At 37.6% G+C, this 22,537-nt stretch overlaps 1 protein-coding gene across 8 annotated transcripts in view; it reads left to right on the top strand.

Annotated features, from left to right (window-relative positions):
- The first annotated feature begins 286 nt into the window (after positions 1–286).
- The window catches only part of MCPH1 (microcephalin 1), a 122,543-nt gene continuing 100,292 nt past the window's right edge, over positions 287–22,537 (top strand). For 4 of the 8 annotated variants that reach the window (XM_061460645.1, XM_061460649.1, XM_061460648.1 and 1 more), the window contains exons 1-8: positions 287–412; positions 2,617–2,708; positions 4,233–4,351; positions 9,673–9,757; positions 10,397–10,517; positions 10,822–10,962; positions 12,170–12,265; positions 16,852–17,886. In XM_061460645.1, coding sequence (XP_061316629.1) covers positions 394–412; positions 2,617–2,708; positions 4,233–4,351; positions 9,673–9,757; positions 10,397–10,517; positions 10,822–10,962; positions 12,170–12,265; positions 16,852–17,886 — 1,708 coding nt within the window. In that variant the 5' untranslated portion in view covers positions 287–393. The other 4 variants (XM_061460646.1, XM_061460647.1, XM_061460651.1 and 1 more) reach the window with 4 other exon arrangements.

Here is a 22,537-nt window from a genome sequence, read left to right as displayed (position 1 = left end):
CCCTTCTATGGACATGCTCCAGCACCTCAACGTCCTTCTTGCACTGAGGGGCCCAGAACTGCACACAGGATTCGGAGACTCCAGGCGGACAGAACTACTTTGAGTCCCCGACTTCTACAACCACGGCACCAACGACACCCGATCTACATCCCTCACACATCCAGCCCTGACACAGACTCGCACACACGCCGGGACCACACAAACACCACTAAACCCACCCTCTCGGCACCTACCCCGCGCCCGCGAACAACACGCAGGCGCGACTGAACCCTGCTGCAGCGCGCAGGCGCGCCGATGGAGCCTAATGCAGCGCGCAGGCCTGGCTCGCTGTGGAGGTGGATTTAAACTGTGGCGGGTTCCGGAATCTTGGTGTTGTGTTGCGCCGCGCGGCGAATGGAGCCCGTCCTGAAAGGTACCGGCTTGTACGCTGTGCGAGGGGCAGAGGGGAGCCGCCGGGCTGGAGCGGGCAGGCCCTTGCTGATCCCTGAGGTCCTTCGCCCGGTCCCTCTCGGCTGGGCTGTCACTTGCCTCCTTCCCGCCCAGTCTTTACCCTGGGAGCGTCCGGCCCTCAGGGCGGGTCAGTCTCCAGCTTGACCCCGTGGCGTTGCTTTCCCATGGGGAAAGGGTTTCTCTGTGGAGCTGCGCTGACTAATCGTGAACAAGCCTGAAAATGAGCGTCGGGGCCTCGGCGTGGCCCAGAGGGCGGCGGGCTGTGCCCAGCCGCAGGCCAGGCCGGACTGCGCAGGCGATGGGGCGGGAGGGGCTGGGATCCTTTTGCAGGCAGGGAGCGTAGGGGCGACCGCCCCTTCGGGTGGCTTCCGACCGGTGCCGCGGCCCCTTCTGCTGCCACGTATCGGAGTCTGCCCTCGTTCTTTCTGGCTAGGTCAGCCATGGCTAGATCCTGTGTAGTTTCTTCTCCGTGTTTTTAAGTTTCTGCCTCGCTAGCTTGCCCTCTGATGTCTGTTTTCCCCAACTATCACCATCTTCTCTGAGATCTTCCTGCATAAGTTGGCCTTTGCAAGAACAAAACTGTACTCGGACCTCTTCTAGTTCGAAAAAACTACAGACTGTTTCTCATTTTCCTTTTTATCAATTGAACAAAAACTGCGAAGTGCCTTGTCTTTTGTTGGAGTATATTTGATTATCTAAAATTGGCTAACTGCTGTAACGTGCAGCTTTGATCCTACTGCAGGTGCATGCAGCCTTGAAGTAATGTTCGTCCAAGTTTCTAGTTTCGACTTTCACTGAAATTCTCTAAAACATTTTCCTAGGAGAATTATAAATGTGAACGTTCTAAAATATTTGATGTAAGAGCAAGGTATTAGCTTTTCAAATGCAAGTCCTTTTTTTTTTTTTTCTCAGTAGAACAATCAAGACAAAAAGAAAATATGGCAAAAGCCGTCTTGGTCCAGTAGTCGAATGAGCACAATTAAAAGCACATTGGAGTCAACTTGTGTTAAGTTCCCATATATATCTGAAGTCATAGTACTTATAGTAAGATTTTTCCACATAGCTTGGCTAAGGAGGTGGTTTGCATTCCATATTTCTTGTGTGTTAAAACTATTTTTAGAAATTACAAAAATATGTTAATCTTTATAAAAGTGCTTCTACTGTTGGAGAGTTATTCAGATTTTCATTTAGAAAGAAAACAGATGAAAACTACTTAATTAATCAGAAGGACATAAATAGTAACCAACATAATTAAGCAATGCTTGCCAAGGCTGACCTTTTTAAATTGACAGTTTTACTCATGAGTTCTGAGAGTTGTCTGGCCTGCAGTTTGTGTAAAGTGTTTTTCTTGTGAACCAGCCTTCTTCCAGTTTTCTGGAACTTTACTGACTCACCACTCAAAATGGGAAATTAGCATGGCTAATGGAGCTGTAGATCACTTTAGTGTACATCCTAAGTAAAATCAGTGTTATGAGTTTCATTTGCTTATCCTTCCATGTCCTTACTTCTGGGATTGTTTGTTTAAAGACCTCAACTGAAGCTGATTTCATTCCTTGAAGAGATTATTAATCTGGTTGATAAAGGAAGCTACTTAAATGTGATATACCTAAAGTTACATAATAGAGCTGGCAATGAAATTGTATTGGCTCCTGTCATATGTACATAATTTGTGGTGATCCAGTATAAACAAGGTGGAATTTGGACTAATTTGTAAAATGGTAAGTAATATTTTTGCTGTTTTCTGCAGGTTTTGGGAGGGAGTAATTCCATTATATTTGTTTTGTTGTATTCTGTAACTTGTGTTATATCAAGTTGTCTTAAATTTTTTTATTAACCTGAAGAGGAGCAGTGATTAATAAGAGTAAGTAGTCATGTAGAGGCACTGCATTTCTTGTTTAAGCTGGTAGTGTATTTTAAATGGAGTAAATGAAAAGTTGTTTAAGTAGTGTCAAGCTTCTAAGTTTATTCTATTACAACTGTTATAAGGGACAGAAGCTCTCTAAAAAGAGCATTCTGCTGCTACCATCTGACACTCAGTTTATTAAAAGCTACATTTGCTACTGAATGCAGCATGTATGAAAGCAAAATTCTGTTGGAAAGGCAGTTTACCCAATATTATCATAGGGTATACTTCATTAGCTGTTTGTTTTCTTTTGTCTGATACAGGTATCTTGGCATTTGTAGAAGTTTGGTCATCTAACAGAACAGAAAATTACTCAGAAACCTTTGAACAGCAACTTCTTGATATGGGAGCAAAAGTAAGGAAACCATTTTGTAATAAACAGAATAGGAAGGCTCTTAATTAGAAATTAGCTTGCTCGTTTTGCTTATTGGGTATCTTTCTTTGTGGTATGAGTTTTTTAAGTGCAAGAAGAAGGATAATCGCAGACCTGAGAATAAAAGAAAGCACTGTAAAAGTCTTACTAGTGACAGATGGGAAATGTATTTAAAGCCTGCATGTATCTATAAACTTCTTTGTATAGTAATATGATGGCATGCATTTGCTGTGAAGTATTGGGCTTGCCACATACTGTGGGCAAATCAAATCAAAGTCTATAAAGCCTGCTGTTTTCAAGTATGTACTTTATGTTGTTTTGTGCTCTCTTAACTTGTAGGCAGCTGCTCTATTGTTACTAAAATGTTTTCTAATCCGAGTAACATGACATTTTCTTCTTTCAGTTACTCTCCCACAAATGTGGTTCAACTCCAGAAAGTGCTAGTAAAAATATATCTGTTAGTGTATGTCTTTTTTTCCCATATTAAGTATTGTTGAATTGCAGGTGCAAAATATGTTCAATTGCCAGCTGTGGAATTTCAACCAGAGACCAAATCAATCTGGTATTTTCCCTTCTTGCAAATTGTCACCAGTTAATGGAGATCTTTACAGCCCACATCATGCTCTAAATAAGACTTGCATGAGCTTCCAGTGCTTTTCAATTGGGTGTGTGTAGGTGTATCTTACTGTAATTTGTGAAATTGTGCTGATCTCCCCGAAGCCTCTCTTTCTGTGTGAATTTAGCTGAGATAGTGACAGAACAGAATAACTGTTTTTATTATAGAAGCAAGTACAAATATCAATGAATAATTTAAAAACTATTTCTTGTTATTTTGTGCTGTGCTGTTAGACCTATGTTATTCTCTTCTGATATTAGATTTTTCTCACAGAAAATGGCAAAAGCATAAGGCTTCAAAAATCTTCGAGTTGATTAAAAAGTAGCCAGAAATAGTGGAAGTTGCTGGCAGGTAATACAGATGAGCCTATTTAGCAGATCCCCATGACTGAAAAGGGGTAGTCCTGCCCCTTTGTTATTCCAGACACTTGCTTCCCTTTTATTGGGCTGAGATAGTGAACTGAGATAGTGAACTGACTTGGCTCACTGTTTCAGGAAATAAAATTCTGAATCCGTTTTTCCACTACTTTCTGTACTAGTTGTTTCACAAGAAATGATGTTGGGCTACATGAATAAAAATGTTGCAAGATAGTGATACAACTAGAGCAAGCAGGGGGATGAAAATGGTAACCTAGAAAAAAGAAGTTTGAGAGCAAAAGGAAGCTACTGTAGCTCTCTAGGGTGCATTGCATTGGCTTGGCTAATGAGATTTGAGTTTTGTTTGCTTGAGCCTTCTTGCAGAGATAAGAAAGATCAAGAGTCCTTGACATAATGTTTAGAATAAGTTTTTATGCTAATGGTTTATACATTGAAATATGCTAGCATAGTCCATTTTTATTGGCATTTTCTGATTATTGGACTTAAAGATGAGCTCTCTTTGTACTTCTGCAGGTTTCAAAAACTTTGAACAAGCACGTGACCCATGTAGTCTTCAAAGATGGACATTTGGCTACGTGGAGAAAAGCACAGAAGATGGGCGTAAAAATAGTTTCTGTACTCTGGGTGGAGAAGTGAGTGCTTGTGAATATATGGGACATATTCCAGCAATAATGGATTCTAGTATTGTTTAAAAAATGAAGTACAGATTTTGTTTTGTTTCTTTTTTAATTTATTTGAAATAGTGATAAATCTATGAGTAAATAAGTTTCCTATGACATTTTTGCTATTATAGAGCATATTACTTGTATAAAAAGATAAAATGTTAATTCTTAAAAAATGAATGCAGCGAGGTAGTTCCATAGTAGAATCATTCAGTGTTCCACCCCTTTGTTCTCAGCTGACATGCATAGGCAGTGAAGACTAGATGCTTATGTTGAATAGAATTTTCTTTTTTGTTTGAAAAAGCACAGTTCATCAGGGACATTGTACTGTTTCTGTACTTAGCTTCTGTAGACAGAGTATCTTCTAGCAAGAAATAAAAAGATCCACATGTAGTCTGGCTTTTAAGATGTTTGGAAGATTCAGAACAGCACTGCTTGAAGATTCTCAACTACCATACAGGAAAAAGTTAAACTAAAAAACAAGAAAATTTAGCTGTGCAGCCATTCCATGAGAATTTGCTAGTCCATAGCTGCTTCTCTGAGTTTACGAAATGGTTGTGAGGCCAAATTTAGATTTCAGATGAAGTATAAAAACATGTTTAAGAACATGCGGGTGTTAGGCACTCCAATTGGTAAATTGCTGTGATGATAGAAATTAGAATGTAAGCAAAGAGGCTCTCTCCTATACCAGTTGTAATACGCATGGAGAGATAGAAGTATGCTAAGTGCAAAAGTAAAAATAAAAAACGGGGATGCAAAGCTGAGCTCTGCAGCTACTTAAATGTTGTGCAACCATAAAATTTCTGATACACATCAGAAAAAGAAGTTCATGCAGTTCTGCAGAAGCATCCAGTTTTAACACCAAGGAAGAAATATTTAAGCTCCCAAATATGAGGGTGGTGCAAAATTCTGTCTGTGTGAATATACCTTTCTTGGACCTGGTGCCACTGAGTGTGTGGAAAATGGTCATTTCAGTAGGAATATTTGGTTGTAAAATTAAATATGCTGTTCACATGGCTAAATGTATAAATATGGAATTTGAAACCTTAGTCATAAGAATTATAAACTGTTTGAGGACTTGGATGTGCTAAAAGGATCCCAGAAAAGTCCAGGTGAGTAGTATCTGCAACAAAAGAATGAGAGCGCCTTCCAGGGGCAAGTCTAGGATGTGACATAAAGGAATGTTTTCTCTGTTACAGCGGTTTAACTACAAGAGGAACCTGTGCAATACTGGCAGGTATTGAGTGGATGAGCACTGTAGAAAGCTCAGACGGACAGCTAGATATGTGATACTGTAGGGGACAATATGGAGCCTTGAGGTGTAAAGGCCTCAAGAAACTTTATTGCTGTATATAAGCAACAAAGAAAAAGACTTAAGCTCTTTTGTAGGAAAGAGAAGGCTAGCATATTTTTTTTTTCTGAAGTTGACATGGGACAAAGTGACGTCTTAGTATATGGCTTACAAGACAAGTTTGTTGGAACGGGGGATTCATCTGGAATAGGCGTGTATTATTATGGAGGAAGACCCAAGCTGTGGATTGATTGAAATTCTCTGTAATCTTTCTTTCCTACCTTTAAAGTTAGTGCAAAAAAGGTACACAAGAATATAAAACTTAGACTGATGTATACTCTTGGCAGAATTCATAGGAGTATCATATTCTTAAGCGAAGTATGGGTCAGGAGTCGTAAAAGCTTACGTAAGAGAAAGTAATGCATAGTCTCACTAGTCATGGAATTACACAAATGAGATATAGACAACACAAAATTAAAATCAGTCTGTTAGCATACATGCAAATTTTTTTTTTTTTGTAGTAAGATGAGAGAACTGAAGTGTGTGACTTGAAATTATGTATGCCTACCATATCATCTCAGAGGTTTGGCAGGCAGAAGACAGTCTAAACCCTGGGACAACGTAAACAGGGAGGACTGAGTATAGTACGTGCCAGTAAAAAGTGTTTCTGTATGAATGGAAGCTCAGTTTGAACCTGCTAACTGTAAGCAAATAATGCAGAATTTGCATGAGTTGAAGTTTTAGCATTACTAAAAAAAGAAGGCTTGATTAACCAGCTGCTCTATTCAATAGCAAGTGGAATGTTCTCAGAATGGTCAGAAATGCTGTGAAATTTAATTTTAGGCAATGTAATACTAAGGGATGACTTTTTAGTGTAGACTGGGGATTGGATGACTCCTGTTGGAGCACAGTGCAAAGCAAAGTATTTTAGTTATTGCTTGATCTTAATTGGCATGTGGATGGTTGTTCAAATTATTTTGCAGAACCTTCCTGTAAGTATAGACACAGCTATGCTATTAGTGTTCATACTGTAACACCAAAACTAAGACAGTGAAGGGATTAAAATTCTTACTGATATCAAGGAGACTATTTAAATCTTAAATCCTCTTAAGTATATTGGAAAGATGATTGTATTGTATGAGGGGAAATTTAAGATTTTGAGACTCACAGGAAATGTTTTCATATGATTGTCACCTCAGCAGTAGTCATAAATCAAATAGAATATAAAACCTCATGTAGTGGAATGACATGGTTTTTATCATGGTTACACACTTGGAATGTTGTTTCGTAAGACACAGTGGAAGACAAGAATGCTTCAGCCTGGAAAAAATGTGGGAGGGAAAGAGACTCTTGCGAACACCAAGGCTCATATGAGGCGGCTGAGTGAGAAATTAACATTATTTTCCAGTAGAAGAGTTGGAAATCATCACATGAATACATCTGGAGACAGATTCAGAGAATCATAGAGTACCAGGTTGGAAGGGACCTCAACAATCATGGTCCAACCTTTCCTGGCAAAAGCACAGCCTATACAAGATGGCCAGCACTCTGTCCAGGTGAATCTTAAAACTGTCCAATGCTGGGAATCCACCACTTCCCTGGGGAGATTATTCCAATGGCTGTTGTGACAAATTTTCCTCTAGGATCTAACTGGAATCTCCCCAGGAGTAACTTATACCTGTACAGAAAACAATAAATGATTATTTTTAGTAAAACATAGTTTAGGCTGGAGAACTCCTTGTTGCAGAGACATATTCGGCAAGGATTTATACTGGTTAAAAAAAATGCTGAAGCAATTAAATATTTGGTTTTGTCAAAAAACATGTACAGTATTGAATCTGATGATCTTTAAACCAGAAATCTGTGGAACATAGCAAAGTAAACTGGGAATGTTTGGCTGTGTTTTCATGTTTTTACATACTTCTGGGAATCTTGGTCTTGGAAACAGGATGCTGCAGTATATGGTATTTAATCTGAATGCTAGTTTTTTATGTTTGAGCTCTAAAAACACCAGACAAGGAAGCAAATCATAAGCAATTACTCCAGCATTTCCTGGTGGTTCTGGTTTGTGCAAAATACTCCCAATTAACAGCTACTTCCAAACTGTTATGCATGCCCACTAGTTTTATCTTCCCCTGAGCAGTGCTTGAGCCTCTCAGAGGAACATGCCCATGATCTGAAAATATTATAGTACTCGCTTTTCTCCATAAAAGCCAGAACACCTTATAATGGTTTGTACAGTATTTGGTGAACATTGCCTTGTTGAACTGTTACTGGAAACTTCTGCTTCACAGTATAAGCATATATTTGAATCCAAACTGAATGGAGTTCTACAGTTTACTAGGAAGTAATTTGATTAGGAAGAAGACTCTTTTAAGATGACAATTGCATTTCCTAAAAATGTAACAACTCTAGAGTAAATACGTTCTTAATTTTTTTAAAATGTGTTGTTTCCCTTTTGTGTTTTCTAAGAATTATAGATATGTCCGACTTTAAAGATAGTGCACATAATCGTGGACTTGTTTTAAGAGTCATGCAAATAAATAATAAGTTTAATTCAAAATGAGTGACAGCTTTTGGATCACTGAAAAAAAAAATAGTACTTTAATTGAAATACTTCAATGAGCAACCTAAAAAAAGAACCCAAAAAACAAAACCCAACAAAAAGAACCCTACATAAAATAGAATTACTATAATCTATGTACAAATTAAGAATACCTAATCTAACCCATAACTGGGAAACTTTACCGACATATTCTTAGTACAGTAACTCATGTCACAAACATGATAGATAAATCATTTACATTCAGTTTTTTCTGCAAAGTAAAAAATGCTCATAACATATTTAGTGGTCAAATTTATTATGTTTAGCTTCTCTGAATAAAAAAAAAAATCTCTGAATTAATGTAAATTTTAGTGCAGTTTAAATCTATGCTGATTATTATCCAGAATTTAATAACAGCTACTGAAGGTCAGCATGTTGAGTATCATCTCTATTTGATGCTCCAGAGAATTCTAAACTCAAACTCGGTTAGTTTGACAAAAACATGTAATGGTTTGGCTTCTTATTTAAAACTGAGTAACTAAGCATTGGATTATAATTCTGCAGTCACAAACTTTATAGCAGTTAGATCACTAGGTGTCACTAGAATCACAGTTTTGAATGGCTTCTGGGGAAACTAGTGTAGTCCATTGATGTTCTATGCTCTTTCTCATAATTAGTTTATTTATTGTTTGATAATAAAAGTGTATTGATCTATTTTGATCAAAAGAACTTTTATGTATTAACCAAATTCTTGTCTCAACATCATTCTTAGTGTTCTCATTAGGTAACATTAATCCCACTATTCTCAAGTCAGTCTTTGAAATGAAAAGACAGGAAAAAGGGGATAAGGTGTCAGTTGGAATTATTGGTTTTGTAATTAAAAAAGTTTGCATAAATACAAATGACCCTTCAATAAGGGGCTGGTTTTAGCATTGCATATACACAGAGGAGGCAGAAAACTGAGACTTATGGCTAAGATATAAAGGCGTGATCAGATGATGACTCGTCCACCCCATGACATTCTGCAGATTATAGTTGGGAGTTTACTGTCATCACAGTGACCAACTTGAGGCAAGTTAAGGTTATGGTTGCTGGGTAGTGAACAGTTAAAACCTACAGTCCTCCCAAGTTGGGTAAATTTGAGATTCATGAGAATCTGGCCAAGAGGACTTAATATAATGATTTTTGAATGTGTGGAAAATAAAATGAGTGTGAATCTTTGAGTTTCAGAACAACAATTTAGAGAGCATCATTAGGACAAAAAAAAAAAATATGTCCTATATTTGGTGTGTCATATATAGAGATTTTTTTTTTTTCCCCCATTGAAGTATTTGTGCTGAAGATACACACTGAGGAAAGGTTGGTGTTTCATTATTACTGAGCTCAGATGACTTTTTGCAATAAAGTTTCTCATTCTTAAAAACACAAACACAGCTGCTCTAATTTATTATGCAGGTGTCGAGAAACTAGAGTACATGTTGATGAAGCCTTATTTCCTGTGGTAGCTGCTAATGAAGAATTGCCACAACCAGTCAAAAAAGTGAGTATGTGGGTATGGGTGGGTTTGGTTGTTTTTTTTTTCATAGGCCTAGTGTAGTAAACCTTAAAGTCTGAATTTGACTTCCTGACCTCAGGCATTTGAATTCCTCATTACCAGGACATTCTGTAAGCTCTATGTATCTGTCTGAGTAGGTTTCTAAAGGTAGGCTATGGCTGTGATGATGTGGTATCTGAAGAAAGTATAATAAAATTTTTTGTATTGATGAATAAATAACTTAAGGTTTAAACTAAAATGACATAATGGCTAATTAAAAAAACATGACTGTTGTGGTTTATGTTTCACTGAGTTGCATGCACAAATGCTAAAATACTGATATTTATAAAAAAAAAAAATCAAGCCTTAGCTTTGCTTCAAGAAAAAAGGAAAAGATGGTTATTTAGTCTGCTTTTTAATAAAATCTAACAGGAAAAAAAATCTGTTAGGTTCTTTCTTCTTTTGTATTAACATTTTCCAAAGTGAACTTTAACTTCTGCTATTACCTGTGACTCTCAAGGAAGCGCTAGGAAGCATAGTTAGACACTGATGATAAATACTGTGGCAAAGTGGTAAGCGAATAAGAGGTGTAGTTATTTCTGGCAGTTTTATACCATATAATTGATAGCTTTGTGTGTCTTGTAGCACAAATGTATGCAGCCGAAAGACTTTGTTGAAAAAACTCCAGAAAATGATAGAAAGTTGCAGAAAAGATTGGACCAGATGGCTAAAGAATTAGCCATACAGAAGATAGCAGTTAATGCTGGTAAGAGCTACCTTAGACAAACATCTTCAGTTATTTCCTTAAAATACTTGATGGGGTTTTGTTTTGTGTGTTTGGTTGGTTAGGTTTGGGTTTGTTTGGTTTTACTTCTATGTTTTTATAAGTATGTTTTTACTTACAAAGTTGACTTAGTTTTTACAGAGTTCTTGCAATTTGCAGTATTAAGGCATCTAAAGTGATGTTAAGAGAACCAAACTAACCTATTTTTTTCAAGTTTGGGGGAAAAAAAAATTGAGATTGTTATAGCACATAAATACTAATGTACAAATGCAATTTCTTTGTATAGAAATTGATGTACCAGTTCTATTATTTGAAGACAATGGTTCACTTGTATACAGCCCTGTTAATAAGGTGAAAGATCAATACAGTGCAATGGAAAGAAGAATAAAGGAGATGAAGGAAAAAAGAGAAAATATTTCTCCTACTGGTAAGGAGTTAAATTTTACCAATCCATGCACAAATGGCTGCCATCTTTATTGCTGAATTTCTGGTGCTTTTGTCTTGCTCTGGCCTTCGAACTTTTTTTCGTATCTTGATTACAATGTCCTCCCTGCTTCCCAGGTTTCAAGTAGTTATGATGCTTTAGCTTTTAGTTCCTTTCCATCAAAGGGCACAAGAAATCGTGAAAGATAATAATTGCGAAAAGGAATTTCTTAATGGTTAGACTCCTCAAGAGGACTAAAGTTAAGCTAGACTTTCTAAACTTGTAAATTGATATTACCACAACTTGGTTAAACTTTACAGTGAAACTCTTATTTCCCTTTAAATTTTAATGTGAGTGCTGTACTTGTCAAAGATTGTAATGTTACTAGTCCCAGGCCAACAGTTCATTAAGGAGTTGAAAATTGACGAGACATCTGCCCAGGTACTGAAGAACAGGATTTAAAAAAATAAATTGAATGACCCAATCAGATAAATCTAATTTATTTCAAAATGCATATCCTGGTGAATTAAATGTAGATTGCAGTTTTCAAATAATTTTTTAGTGTTTCCATTACATTACTGTGAAAGCATTGAGGTCTAAGCCATTAGATTTTGCCAGTTAATATAAAAAGTATTGAAATGTGGAACATCTTTTGAGCGGGTGGGAATCGGTAATATTTGAAGTTTTAAGAAGTCTATGTCAACTAGACTGTCAGTTTATAATTTCAGAAATAGTTGCAGGGGGAAAGTAAAGAATCAGTGATACATGGATGAAAAATTAAATTATTTTGGCATGACTTTTATTTGTTTTTTAGTTTTAAGGTAATGCCTTCAAGCATTTTTAAATGCATTTCTGCTATGTCAGTGCTTTGCCACTAATTGCAGAATTTGACAGATTATGTAGTAAAATACCTCAATTACCTTAGAAAGGTTTTATATTTTCTAAAAGGTTTGCTGTCATTCTTTAATATCATAGAAATATGGTTATCTAGAAAAAGAAATTGCTTAAAATTGTAGAAGATGTAGTAGCTTTTTTTTCTGAGTGTGTAAATTTGGGATACTCTTGAAGAGTGTAATTACTTACATGGTTATAGTTGGCAAAGCAATGAGTTATGTCTTACAGTTGAGCTGATTTGAAATGTGAATCAATGGTGCCAAAATCTATATCTTTGCAAGTAGGTCTAACTCATTTATTATTTACAAATTCCTAGCTTCACAAATGCCTCAGATACTTCCAAGTAGTTCACCAGGAGACTGTCTGCTGCCTACTTGTGTCTTAACTAATTCAGAAGATGCATTGTTACCAGGTAACTAATGCAACTTTATATATTACAGAAATTAAAAATAATACATGGCCTGTTTATTTTGTAAAGTATGGCATACTGAAATGGGAACTGTATGTTTGCTCTATCATTTATATTTAAAGCTGAATTATTTTAGTTTTTCTTAACTGGCAAAGTGTGTACAAGTAAGAATTCAAGGAAAATGAAGCATGAAGAAACACGTTGGGTAATGCTCTGCCTATGACTGTGATGCTTCTGTCACTTCCTCCTCTTTCTTCACACCCTTTCCTGTTAATGGCTTCTTGACCTGGCATGGTGTCAGCCTTCTCTGCTCTTAGAGTGATCTTGTATAGAATACAGAGTGGGCACTAAACAGTGATAATGGGAAGCAAAAGAGAGAAGAGAATGAGGGAGAAACCTCAAAGAACTGACTTCTCTTCAAAATATTCAATCGAAAAACTTGAATTTAGAAGAAAACGTAACATGTTTTCCAGCTTAGTAAGTCAGAGATTAAAAAAGTTAACAAAAGCAAAATAAATCGGCCTTTAAAATGTTTTATGGTTACAAGTGAATTCAAGTAATTTGTTATCAAAGTTCTTATTCTCTTGAAGTTAGGGATTTGTTCTTCTGTTTTGGCATATTACCAGAATATAAGGGCAAAGATTATTGTGAAGGCTGTTGAGCTACTTCAGTGGGCATCTTAACAACATTAATCTTGTATACAGGAGATAAGTACATCAGACCTCATGTCTTCTGTTGGTTACATGAGCAAAAAGCTGAAGTCACATGCTGGTGTTTTGTATCAGTAGAAGAGTAAGGAGAGCATGGGGCATTATCTTATAGCCTGAGACATCTTGTTATGTGTTCATGCAGTGTTAGGGAGAAGTAATAGCTTAATACTGGAAGTAGCATAGTTGTGCCAACAAACTTTATTTTGCTAAATTAGTTGTGTGCTGATGACATTGAACAGTGATTTTTTTTTTTTTTTTTGAGAGCTTTACCATGAATGTGTCCTTCCAGCATTGCAACTGCACAATGTAATTTTACATAAGAACAGGCCTCCACATCCCATGACAATATTTGGTGTAGCTTCAAACTGTGGTACTGTGTGATAGTGGCCCTTCTGTTTGTGCTTGCAAAATACTTGAGAGTATGTTGGTTAATAGTGGTTAAAAAAGTTCAAGAATCCAGTTTGAGGATCAAAGCTAACACTTTTTCAGTTGTCAATATGGGAGTCTGATCATGTCATGAGAAACTTCTTTCATCTCTGTATATTTTATTTTTCTTAATTTAGCTAGCTACAGCCTATGTTTAAAAATATTATTTACATTTAGTAAGCAAATAACGTCAAGACTTTCCCTAAAACCTACAGGAGCACTTACAGAAGTATTGCTGAAACTTTGCACTCAATGTGTATTTAAACAAAACCATCTATTGCAATTATCAGCAGGGCTTTTGAAAATGTATTCTGGATAATTAGAGATAGTAGCCTGTTTCAGAGGAATTTATTGAAGAATTATATATATATATTTATAGATAAGAGTTATTAATTGGTGAGGTTAGCAGCTGGAGAGAGGACGCCTTCAACACCTGAGCCGGAGGAAGCCCAGCATCCAGGAGCCTCAGTTCAAAGTGGCAAGAGCCACCGAGGGAGCCTCAAGTCCTCAACCGGACTTGCCCAGGAGCTGGCAGCTCAGCTGATGCGAGCAGCTGACTCACAGGGGGTGGTGCTCAGGAGGGATGGCACCAGCCCTGAGTGGTTCAAATCCCCAGGAGTGAGAGGGACCAGGAGCAAGGTGAGTCAGTTTGTGTGGCAGCTAGCACAGGCAGGTGAGCGGGATGGTGATCACTCGCCATATGAGCAGGGCCTGGTCTGGGAGCTCTGCTCTGGCTGCCCTGGCAGTGGCCAGTGTAGGCACCCATACAGAACCGATGAGAGGGGAAGCTACAGCGCAGGGCTCTGAGTGTAGAGAGTGCCTGCACTGGTCTCCTGAGGCGAGGGTGCACAACGGGCAGGGCTGCACTCAGTGCTCCCTGGTGGAAGTCCTACTGCAGCAGGGGCTGAGCTGCGGGACACTGTCAATAGGATGAAAGGCATCAGGGAAGCTGAGAGGAAGCAGGACCTGCTTGCTCCAGGGCCAAACTGTGCAGAGGCCTCAGGGTCCATTGTAGCTCATGGGGGAAAGAAGGAGGCCATTAACTCAGGAAGCTGGGAACTAGTAACAAAAAACAAAAAGAAAAACAACAAAAGGAGGAAGAGGACAATTAAAAGCAAGGGGCTTCCTCCTAAATCTGATGTTCTCACCCAGAACCACTTCACAGTTCTGCAGGGGACTAATGAGGAAACACACACCCTGCAACATGAACAACTGGCTGATGCACTAGTAAAGATCACTACTGGTGCTGCCAGGAAAAAGCGGCGGGTCATAGTAGTAGGGAACTGCTTTGAAAGGAACAGAGGCACCCATCTATTGCCTGACCCAGTCTCAAGGGGAGGTGTGTTACCTACCAGGGGCTCAGATCAGGGATGTTGCAGAGGCTGCCTGCTCTAGTAAGTCCCATGGACTATTACCCACTTCTAGTGATCCATGTGGGTTCTAGGGATATAGATAGCAGTAGTCTGGAGAACATTAAGAAGGACTGCAGAGCCCTGGGAGAGGGGGTTAGGGGCTCTGGAGCTCAGATTGTCTTTTCATCCATTCTCCAGGATAAAGGGGGGGACCTTAAAAAGGCTGGGCGAATTTGCCAGGTTAATAAATGGTTAGAAGAGTGGTGCCGTAGTCAGGGGCTTGGGGTTTTTTTTAGAACATGGGACTCGATTTGGGAGGCCAGGTCTACTGGAGGCTGGTGGAGCTGGTCTTTTGGTAGGAGGCTTGCCAGGCTGGCCAAGAAGGTTTTAAACTAAATGTGTTGGGGGAGGGGGGCATCATTCCATGCCAACACACCCAGTCAATGCCAGCACCTATAATAAATGCTAGAAGCAATGTAGAGCTATTTCAGCAGCTCCAGCCAATGAGCTGGCTTCATTTGGAGCTCGGCTCAATGCCTCTATACAAACACCCATAGTATAGGGAACAAACAAGAGGAATTAGAGATGTGTGCACATCTATGGGGATATGATATGATAGGTATCATGGAAACATGTGGGATGGCTCCTATGACTGGAGTGTTGGAATGGAAGGTTAAAAGCTCTTTAGAAAAGACAGGCCTGGCAGGTGGGGTGGGGGAGTTGCCCTTTATGTTAGGGATAGGCTGGAGAATATGGAATTCTGTCTGGGGATAGGTGATCAGTCAACAGAGAGTTTGTGGGTCAGGGTTAAAGGGATAACAGCTATGGGGGACATTACTGTGGGGGATCTGCTACAGACTGCCGGAATGACTTCTTTGCCTCAGTCTTCACTGGCAAATGCTCTGACCACACCACCCAAGTCTTGGAAGGCAGATGCAGCGACTGTAAGAATGAAGACCTTGCGCCCACTGTAGGAGAGGATCTGGTTTGAGACCATCTTAAGAACCTGAACATGCACAAGTCCATGGGACCCGATGAAATCCATCCACGGGTCCTGAAGGAGCTGGCAAATGAAGTTGCTAAGCCACTGGCCATCATATTTGAAAAATCATGGCTGTCAGGTGAAGTTCCCGATGACTGGAAAAAGGGAAATATAACCCCCATTCTCAAGAAGAGGAAAATGGATGACCCGGGGAACTACAGACCAGTCAGTCTCACCTCTGTGCCTGGCAAAATCTTGGAGCAGATTCTCCTGGAAGGCATGCTAAGGCACATGAAGGGGTTATGGGTTAAAACTTAAACAGGGGAAGTTTGGATTGGATATAAAGAGGAAGTTCTTTACTGTGAGGGTGGTAAGGCACTGGAATGTGTTGCCCAGGGAGGTTGTGAATGCTCCATCCCTGGCAGTGTTCAAGGCCAGGTTGGACAAAGCCTTTGATGACATGGTTTAGTGTGAGGTGTCGCTGCCCATGACAGGGATGTTGGAACTAGATGATCTCAAGGTCCTTTCCAACCCTAACTGTTCTATGATTCTCTTAATAGATTCTGTGTTTCACCTCCCCCCAAAATCTTCTTAAGAATGGCTATAAGAAATGATACATTTTTTCCACGTTGTAATTATTCTTAATACATTGTGTTGATGTACATGGTATGATAGTATGATGTTGTATTTGACTTCATCCTGCAAAAATAATTAGTGGTAAGTACTGCTCTCGTAGTAAAAAAGATTTTTCGCTTTCCAATATTAATCTAGCTAGGTTTTTATGGTCTTGCTGTTTGTTTTTCTTTTTTTCCACAAATGCAAGAGTGAAAGAGTTCCTCTGCTGCTTTGTTTCAAGACAGTAGAACAGGGCTTGTTTACCTATTGCCGTGTAAGAAGGTATGATAGCTAAAGCTATTGTAGCTTCTTGTTAACATAGAACATAATTTAGTTTTAATCCATTTTCTGTTTAGTTTTTGATGACTTGCAATATAATATCCAGAGAACTTGCCAAGTCCTTGTTTTTCTTTTTTCAGTAATTTCATGTGTATTTTACTAAGAAATTGGTACACTTTCTGTTTTATTAAATAAATTTATGTTGCCACTTTTCATATTTTGCAGGAGAACAAATGGAAGACTGCTTGAACTCAAGCTTTGATTGTCTTTGGGGAGCTGATAAATTAAAGAGACAGAAAACAGAGGTAGTAAAACCTGCCTGTGATAGTTGGACTGATAATCCTATAGCCATGATTGTGTCAGTGAATTCTCCCTCACAAAGCTATGAGCAGACTTGCTTAACACCAAAACAACGTAGCAAAAGCAGCTTAAGAAAAAAGCAGCTTTTTCAGCATACTTTGGATGATAAAATGCCTTTAGAAAAGAAAGATACAGAAAAGTTCCTGAATAAAAATCAGGATGAAAATAGCAAGACTACTTCAGTTGCAAATGAAAGTACTCTTATCAAAATAAAGGGCTTGGGTCATCTTTCTCCTTCCAAAAAAATGGCCAAGTTAAGTAATGTTGCTGCTGTGATTGACAGTCTCTCTAATGCACCTATGAGCAGCATAAACTTAAGTAAGTGTTCACTGGATAGACGCTTCCCTGTTTACAGAAACAATTGTATCCTTAAAGACAAGAAGAGGAAAAAATTAGAAATACTACCTAGTTTGAAACTGGCTACCTCAGAACTGGGTGCATCAGGGTCTAAAGACTTCTGGCAAGCAGGTAGTACAGGTAGCAAGTCTTTTAGCTCTGAAGAGGCTTCTTATGAAGAGGATTCTTATGAAGACTTCTTTTCATCATTTAACTTGAACAAAAATGAAGTACAGATACAAGTACCAAAGGAGTCACAGAATCCTCCTGAAATTTCTTGCAAAGACTCTTTTGCAAGCATGGACTCGCTTGGTTTGAGTTTCTGTAAGCCACGTAGTACTTCCAAGGAAAGTGGGAAAAGGTCTATTTCCACAAATGATCTTTCAGTAAAGGAAAACTTAAAACCAGCTGAGAATTCTGGAAGTGTGCCATTAAATTATATGTCACCTGGTGAAAAAGATGACACTGCAGAAGCTCTAGATTCTGATGATGTGAATAGGCTGCCTCAGCATGCTTATGAAAAATCCTACACAACCAATATGAATTGCAGTACTTACACTAATGGTAAGTCACTACATAGAGCTAGAAAATGAAAAAATATCTTACGGCATACATGCATGGATACACTTATGTAGCTAAATTGCAAAAAATGAACTGCCATTCCCAAGGGAAGAATATTTCAGAATTACACCAAAAGAAGAAAATGCTCCAGTACTTGACTTTATTTTTCAGTAAAACAAATGAGTGCATAGAATCCAAAAGAACACCCATTTGTTCTTATGTGCACTACAAACACAGAAGTCACCAACAGATAAGGAAAGTGTGCTCACAAAATATAACAGAAGTAATATGAACTGTCTTTTCCCCTAATGCTTGCTATTCTGTAAGCTTTCTGCTGCTATTCAAAATCTGTTTAAGAAATCAAAGCCTTTCTGTTATAAATGTTATGGTGTTCTTGTAAATTTTTATTAATAACATCATATGGTCCCTTGTTCAAGTAATTTTTATTTCACATGTTAAAATTGCTGCTTAATTGCAGTTAAGAGCATAAAATGTCTAGTGGAAAAATAGTGGAGTTAGCAATTTCTATCTTGTGCTATGATGAAGGTAGAATAAGACATTTGAGAGCATGAACAAGAGTTGTAATTTAAGTGTCTTTTTCAATCATGGCTTATTTATATGATACTGATCTCAGTTTATCACAATAATTTTGATAGTTTTTTTTATATTTCAGCCTTTTCAAGTTGATTTAGGCTAAGTTAATTCAATTTAAAAGTATAATGGGATATTTAATCTCAGGAACTTCACTGGAAAATTCTTTTAACTTGCATTGGAGTAATCATTTTTACATCTTGATATTTTGAGCTCTGTTAAGCTTTATGCAGGGCTAAATATTTCTAATTATAATTGCATTTTTTCGTTAGTTGTTTTCAACAGAAAGTTCTGCAGCAATGCATCAATTAATTATATAAAATTAATAATTACACTAAGCAAACTTGGTCTCAGAGAATCTTCCAGTGGAAATGTTGAACAGTGACCTTGCCTGTACCTGTGGGTAATAAGTGAGCTGCAATTTTGGGTTCACTACGCCTGTACTTTAATGCCTGGAGTGCATTGTTATAACACAGACTTTTTCTTAAAAAAGAGAAGTTCATACAGGTGTATGTTATACAGGCATAAATGTATACCCATAAATATATGACCCTGCTGTATGTGGTATATTTTTCATCATGTGGCAATGTACTAGAGGATGATGTTTACATTATGTATTTCTTAATGTCAGACCCAGTCTGGTTTTGATTAAATAATCATGAAAACAAATGGGAAAGGAGAAGATATTCTCTCCTTTTAAACTTGGGTGTGCCATTTAATTTTAGTGTTTAACTTTTAAATCCCAGTGATTAAATTATGATCAATGTTCTAGCATATTATGCTTTTATTTTCTTGCTGGACAACTTGTTTAAGATAACAGATTGTGGAGGAGAAGAAAAAGGATCTGTATTCAGCAAACAATTTACCCAATATTTATACTTTATGTCCTTTTTTATTAGGAACTTCTGTACGTGTCAGTTTGTGTTTCTAATGATTTTAATAGTAGTTGTAATTTATCTGTGATGGCCATTTTCCCAAGTATAATATTTTTAATTTTGTGCATCTGCTGTGTAGTCAAGTACCACCTCAAATAAAGTTCAACTCAAATTTGACAGCTCAAATGAGCTCGCTTAAAATGGAATAATAAATAGTGAAAGATGAGTTGTATTTTCCCTAATAATGCAAGTTCTGTGGAAGAACGTTAAAATGTTGTTTTAAACTTACTACTGTGACACTGTATAATGAAATAATTGATTTTTATTAAATACTGTGATTTGAAAACTGGTGAATACAGTATATTTTCAAAAGCTGAATATTTCTTTTCACTCATATCTAGTTAGGAATAACAAAATATCTGTATAAAATTATGTCTGTATATGTTTTTAAAGATCAAACATTTTTCTTGCCTTTTTTTGTGATTTTAGATCAGTGTCTTTAATGACAAGAAGTAAGATTTGATAAGCTTTATTTCTACAGACTAAGAACACTTGTTTTTATAGAAGTGTAACATGCAGGCTTCATGCTCCCTTGTAGGGTGTGCTCAGGGCTGCCCAGTTCTGCTGAACAGCACAGGCATAAACATGGCTACTTTATCTTTCTTCAAGGCATAAATCAAGTAAAGAACTGTCACAGATGCAAGAGCTGACATTAATTAGGCTTTATCAGAATATTAAAAGATGCTTTCCTATTCAAATTCACTTTTTCTTTCTCAGTTTTGTTTCTGGAGATTAAATAAATTTTCTATCCTGATTAAATCAGTCATACCTGATAAACTTCAGAGCTCTGTAATCAATAAGTGGTGTGTAGTTGGGGTTTGTGCGTCAATCATAGAATCAGTGCCTAAATTTTTAGCAGTTACAAAGCGAGGAAAACCGTGGCTTTTCTCTATCATAAGTGTAAGTTTATAGAAATGCAAAGTCTTTTGTGAAAGTTAATTATCTATGCTAGAAGAGTCTAACATCTTTGTCATTCTTGTAAATTGCTTTACTTTGGCATTTTAACTGCATAGAACGCTAATACTTGCTCAGATTTGATGAATTCATGTGACCTTTCATCTGAAAGCTGCAACAATAAATAATATTGGGCAATAGGAGTATACTCTTTTATATAAGAGTATACTCAGGAGTATACTCTTAAGCTTTTATCCTAAAATAATTAAAAAATTTTAACGTGGACTTAGCATTGTTTCCAATCTTAAAAATTAATTTAGGGCTTAGCTGAGTGAATTTTAGGTATTTACAGTGAATTTGAGAAAAAAATATGTTAGCTGTCCAAAAAACATAACCTAGCATCTATTAGGTTTTAGGTAATTAATGTAGATCAGTGTTAAGAGGGGGAATCTGGAATATCATTCTGTTATTTGGTGCAAAAATTATGACACTTAACTGACGTTTAATTTAGATGAACAAGTTTTTAATCAAGTTTTAAGTGTGAGGTGCTTAATGCTGCTAAAAATTTTTTGTATGTTTATGTCTTTAAAAACATACATGTGAAAGCTTCCTTAGATTTCATGTGCCTTTGGGGTTTTTGCTTCAGTTTTGGAAGGAGACAAGCTTACTAAAAACACTGTATTATATCTTGTATTGACATTTTATTATAGAATCATAGACTAGTTAGGGTTGGAAAGGACCTTAGGATTATCTACTTCCACCCCCTGTGCTGTGGGCAGGGATACCTCACTTATTATGTCCTTTTAAGAAACACATGAGAGATTATTCAAACAAAAAAGGACAAATAGTTTTTAATAGAGGAACAAGTTGAGAATTGTTCAGATCTAGTTAAATTTACAGAACTTGATGTCAGTTGTCCTAGAGCACATAAGCTAGATAAATTGTTCTAAACCATTAGCAGGTTCTGTTTGAAGACCTGGTGGGCACATAGATGACTTCAAGAAATTTTTTTTGTTCTGAATAGCACAAAACTTGGTATTTGCCCATGCTGGAATAACAACTACAATAACACAAGTCATTAAATATTCTATCCATGAATATTGGAATCATAGAATCAACTAGATTGGAAAAGACCTTTAGGATCAAGTCCAGCCATTACCCCAGGACTGCCATGATCACTACTAAACCATGTCCCCGAGGGCCTCATCTACATGATTTTTGAACACTTCCAGAGATGTTGATTCCACTGCTTCCCTGGGAAACCTGTTCCAATGCCTGATCACCCTCTCTGTGAAGAAATTTTTACTAAAATTAACTAAACCTCCACTGCCACAGCTTGAGGCCGTTACTTCTTGTCCTGTTGCTTGTTACCTGGGAGAAGATACTGACCCCCACCTCATTACAGTCTCCTTTCAGGTAGTTGTAGAGAGTGATAAGGTCCCTCCTGAACCTTCTCTAGACTAAGCAGCTCCAGTTCCCTCAGTCATTCCTCATCAGACTTGTTCTCCAGATGCTTTACCAGCTTTGCTGCCCTTCTGTGGGCCCAGTCCAGCACCTCAATGTCTTTCATGTAGCGAGGGATGCAGAACTGAACACAGGATTTGAAGTGTGGCCTTACCAGCGCTGAGCACAGGCAGATGTACTGCCCTGGCCCTGCTGGCTATACCCTTTCTGATACAGGCCAGGCTGCTCTTGGCCTTCTTGGCTGCCTGGGCACAAGCTGCCTCATGTTCAGAAATTGTCAATTATTAGTAACTGAAGTGTTACTTATGACAACAAATTCAGATTTACTTTCTTCATAGTTGAGGTAAATAACTGGGATAATTACAGAATAGTAGATAAGATACAGTTTCGTTTCAGTGACTCGTCATTATCTTAAAGTAGAACACTATGATTAGATAAGCATTATTGATTTGATTTGAACAAAACTAGCTCACTGTTCTAATCATGCTCAGTAACTAATCATTACTTTGTCTTTTGACTTGAAATATGGAATGGAATTTTCAAGGTAATATTCTGGTTCGAATCTCACTGGTGATAAATGCTCATGAATGAATAGACGCTTAAATTGCAAATTAAAGTCACTCTGATAGCCATATGGAGTATTATAGCATATTAGATTTGTTGAGTTTGATACCTGTAATTGAGCGATGTTTTAGAAGAGAATCTACAGGATGTAATGGACCGCAGTGGCAAGAGTTACCTGCAAATTTGAACTAAATTTAGGGGTAGCT

Source organism: Pezoporus flaviventris, unplaced genomic scaffold, assembly GCF_033815535.1.
Source record: "Pezoporus flaviventris isolate CSIRO_AGI_PZ_B2104156 unplaced genomic scaffold, CSIRO_AGI_Pfla_v1 ptg000031l, whole genome shotgun sequence".
In the NCBI taxonomy this organism is placed as follows: domain Eukaryota; kingdom Metazoa; phylum Chordata; class Aves; order Psittaciformes; family Psittacidae; genus Pezoporus; species Pezoporus flaviventris.
The sequence above is the reverse complement of the archived record's forward strand: the minus strand, read 5'-3'. Positions and strand labels throughout refer to the sequence as shown.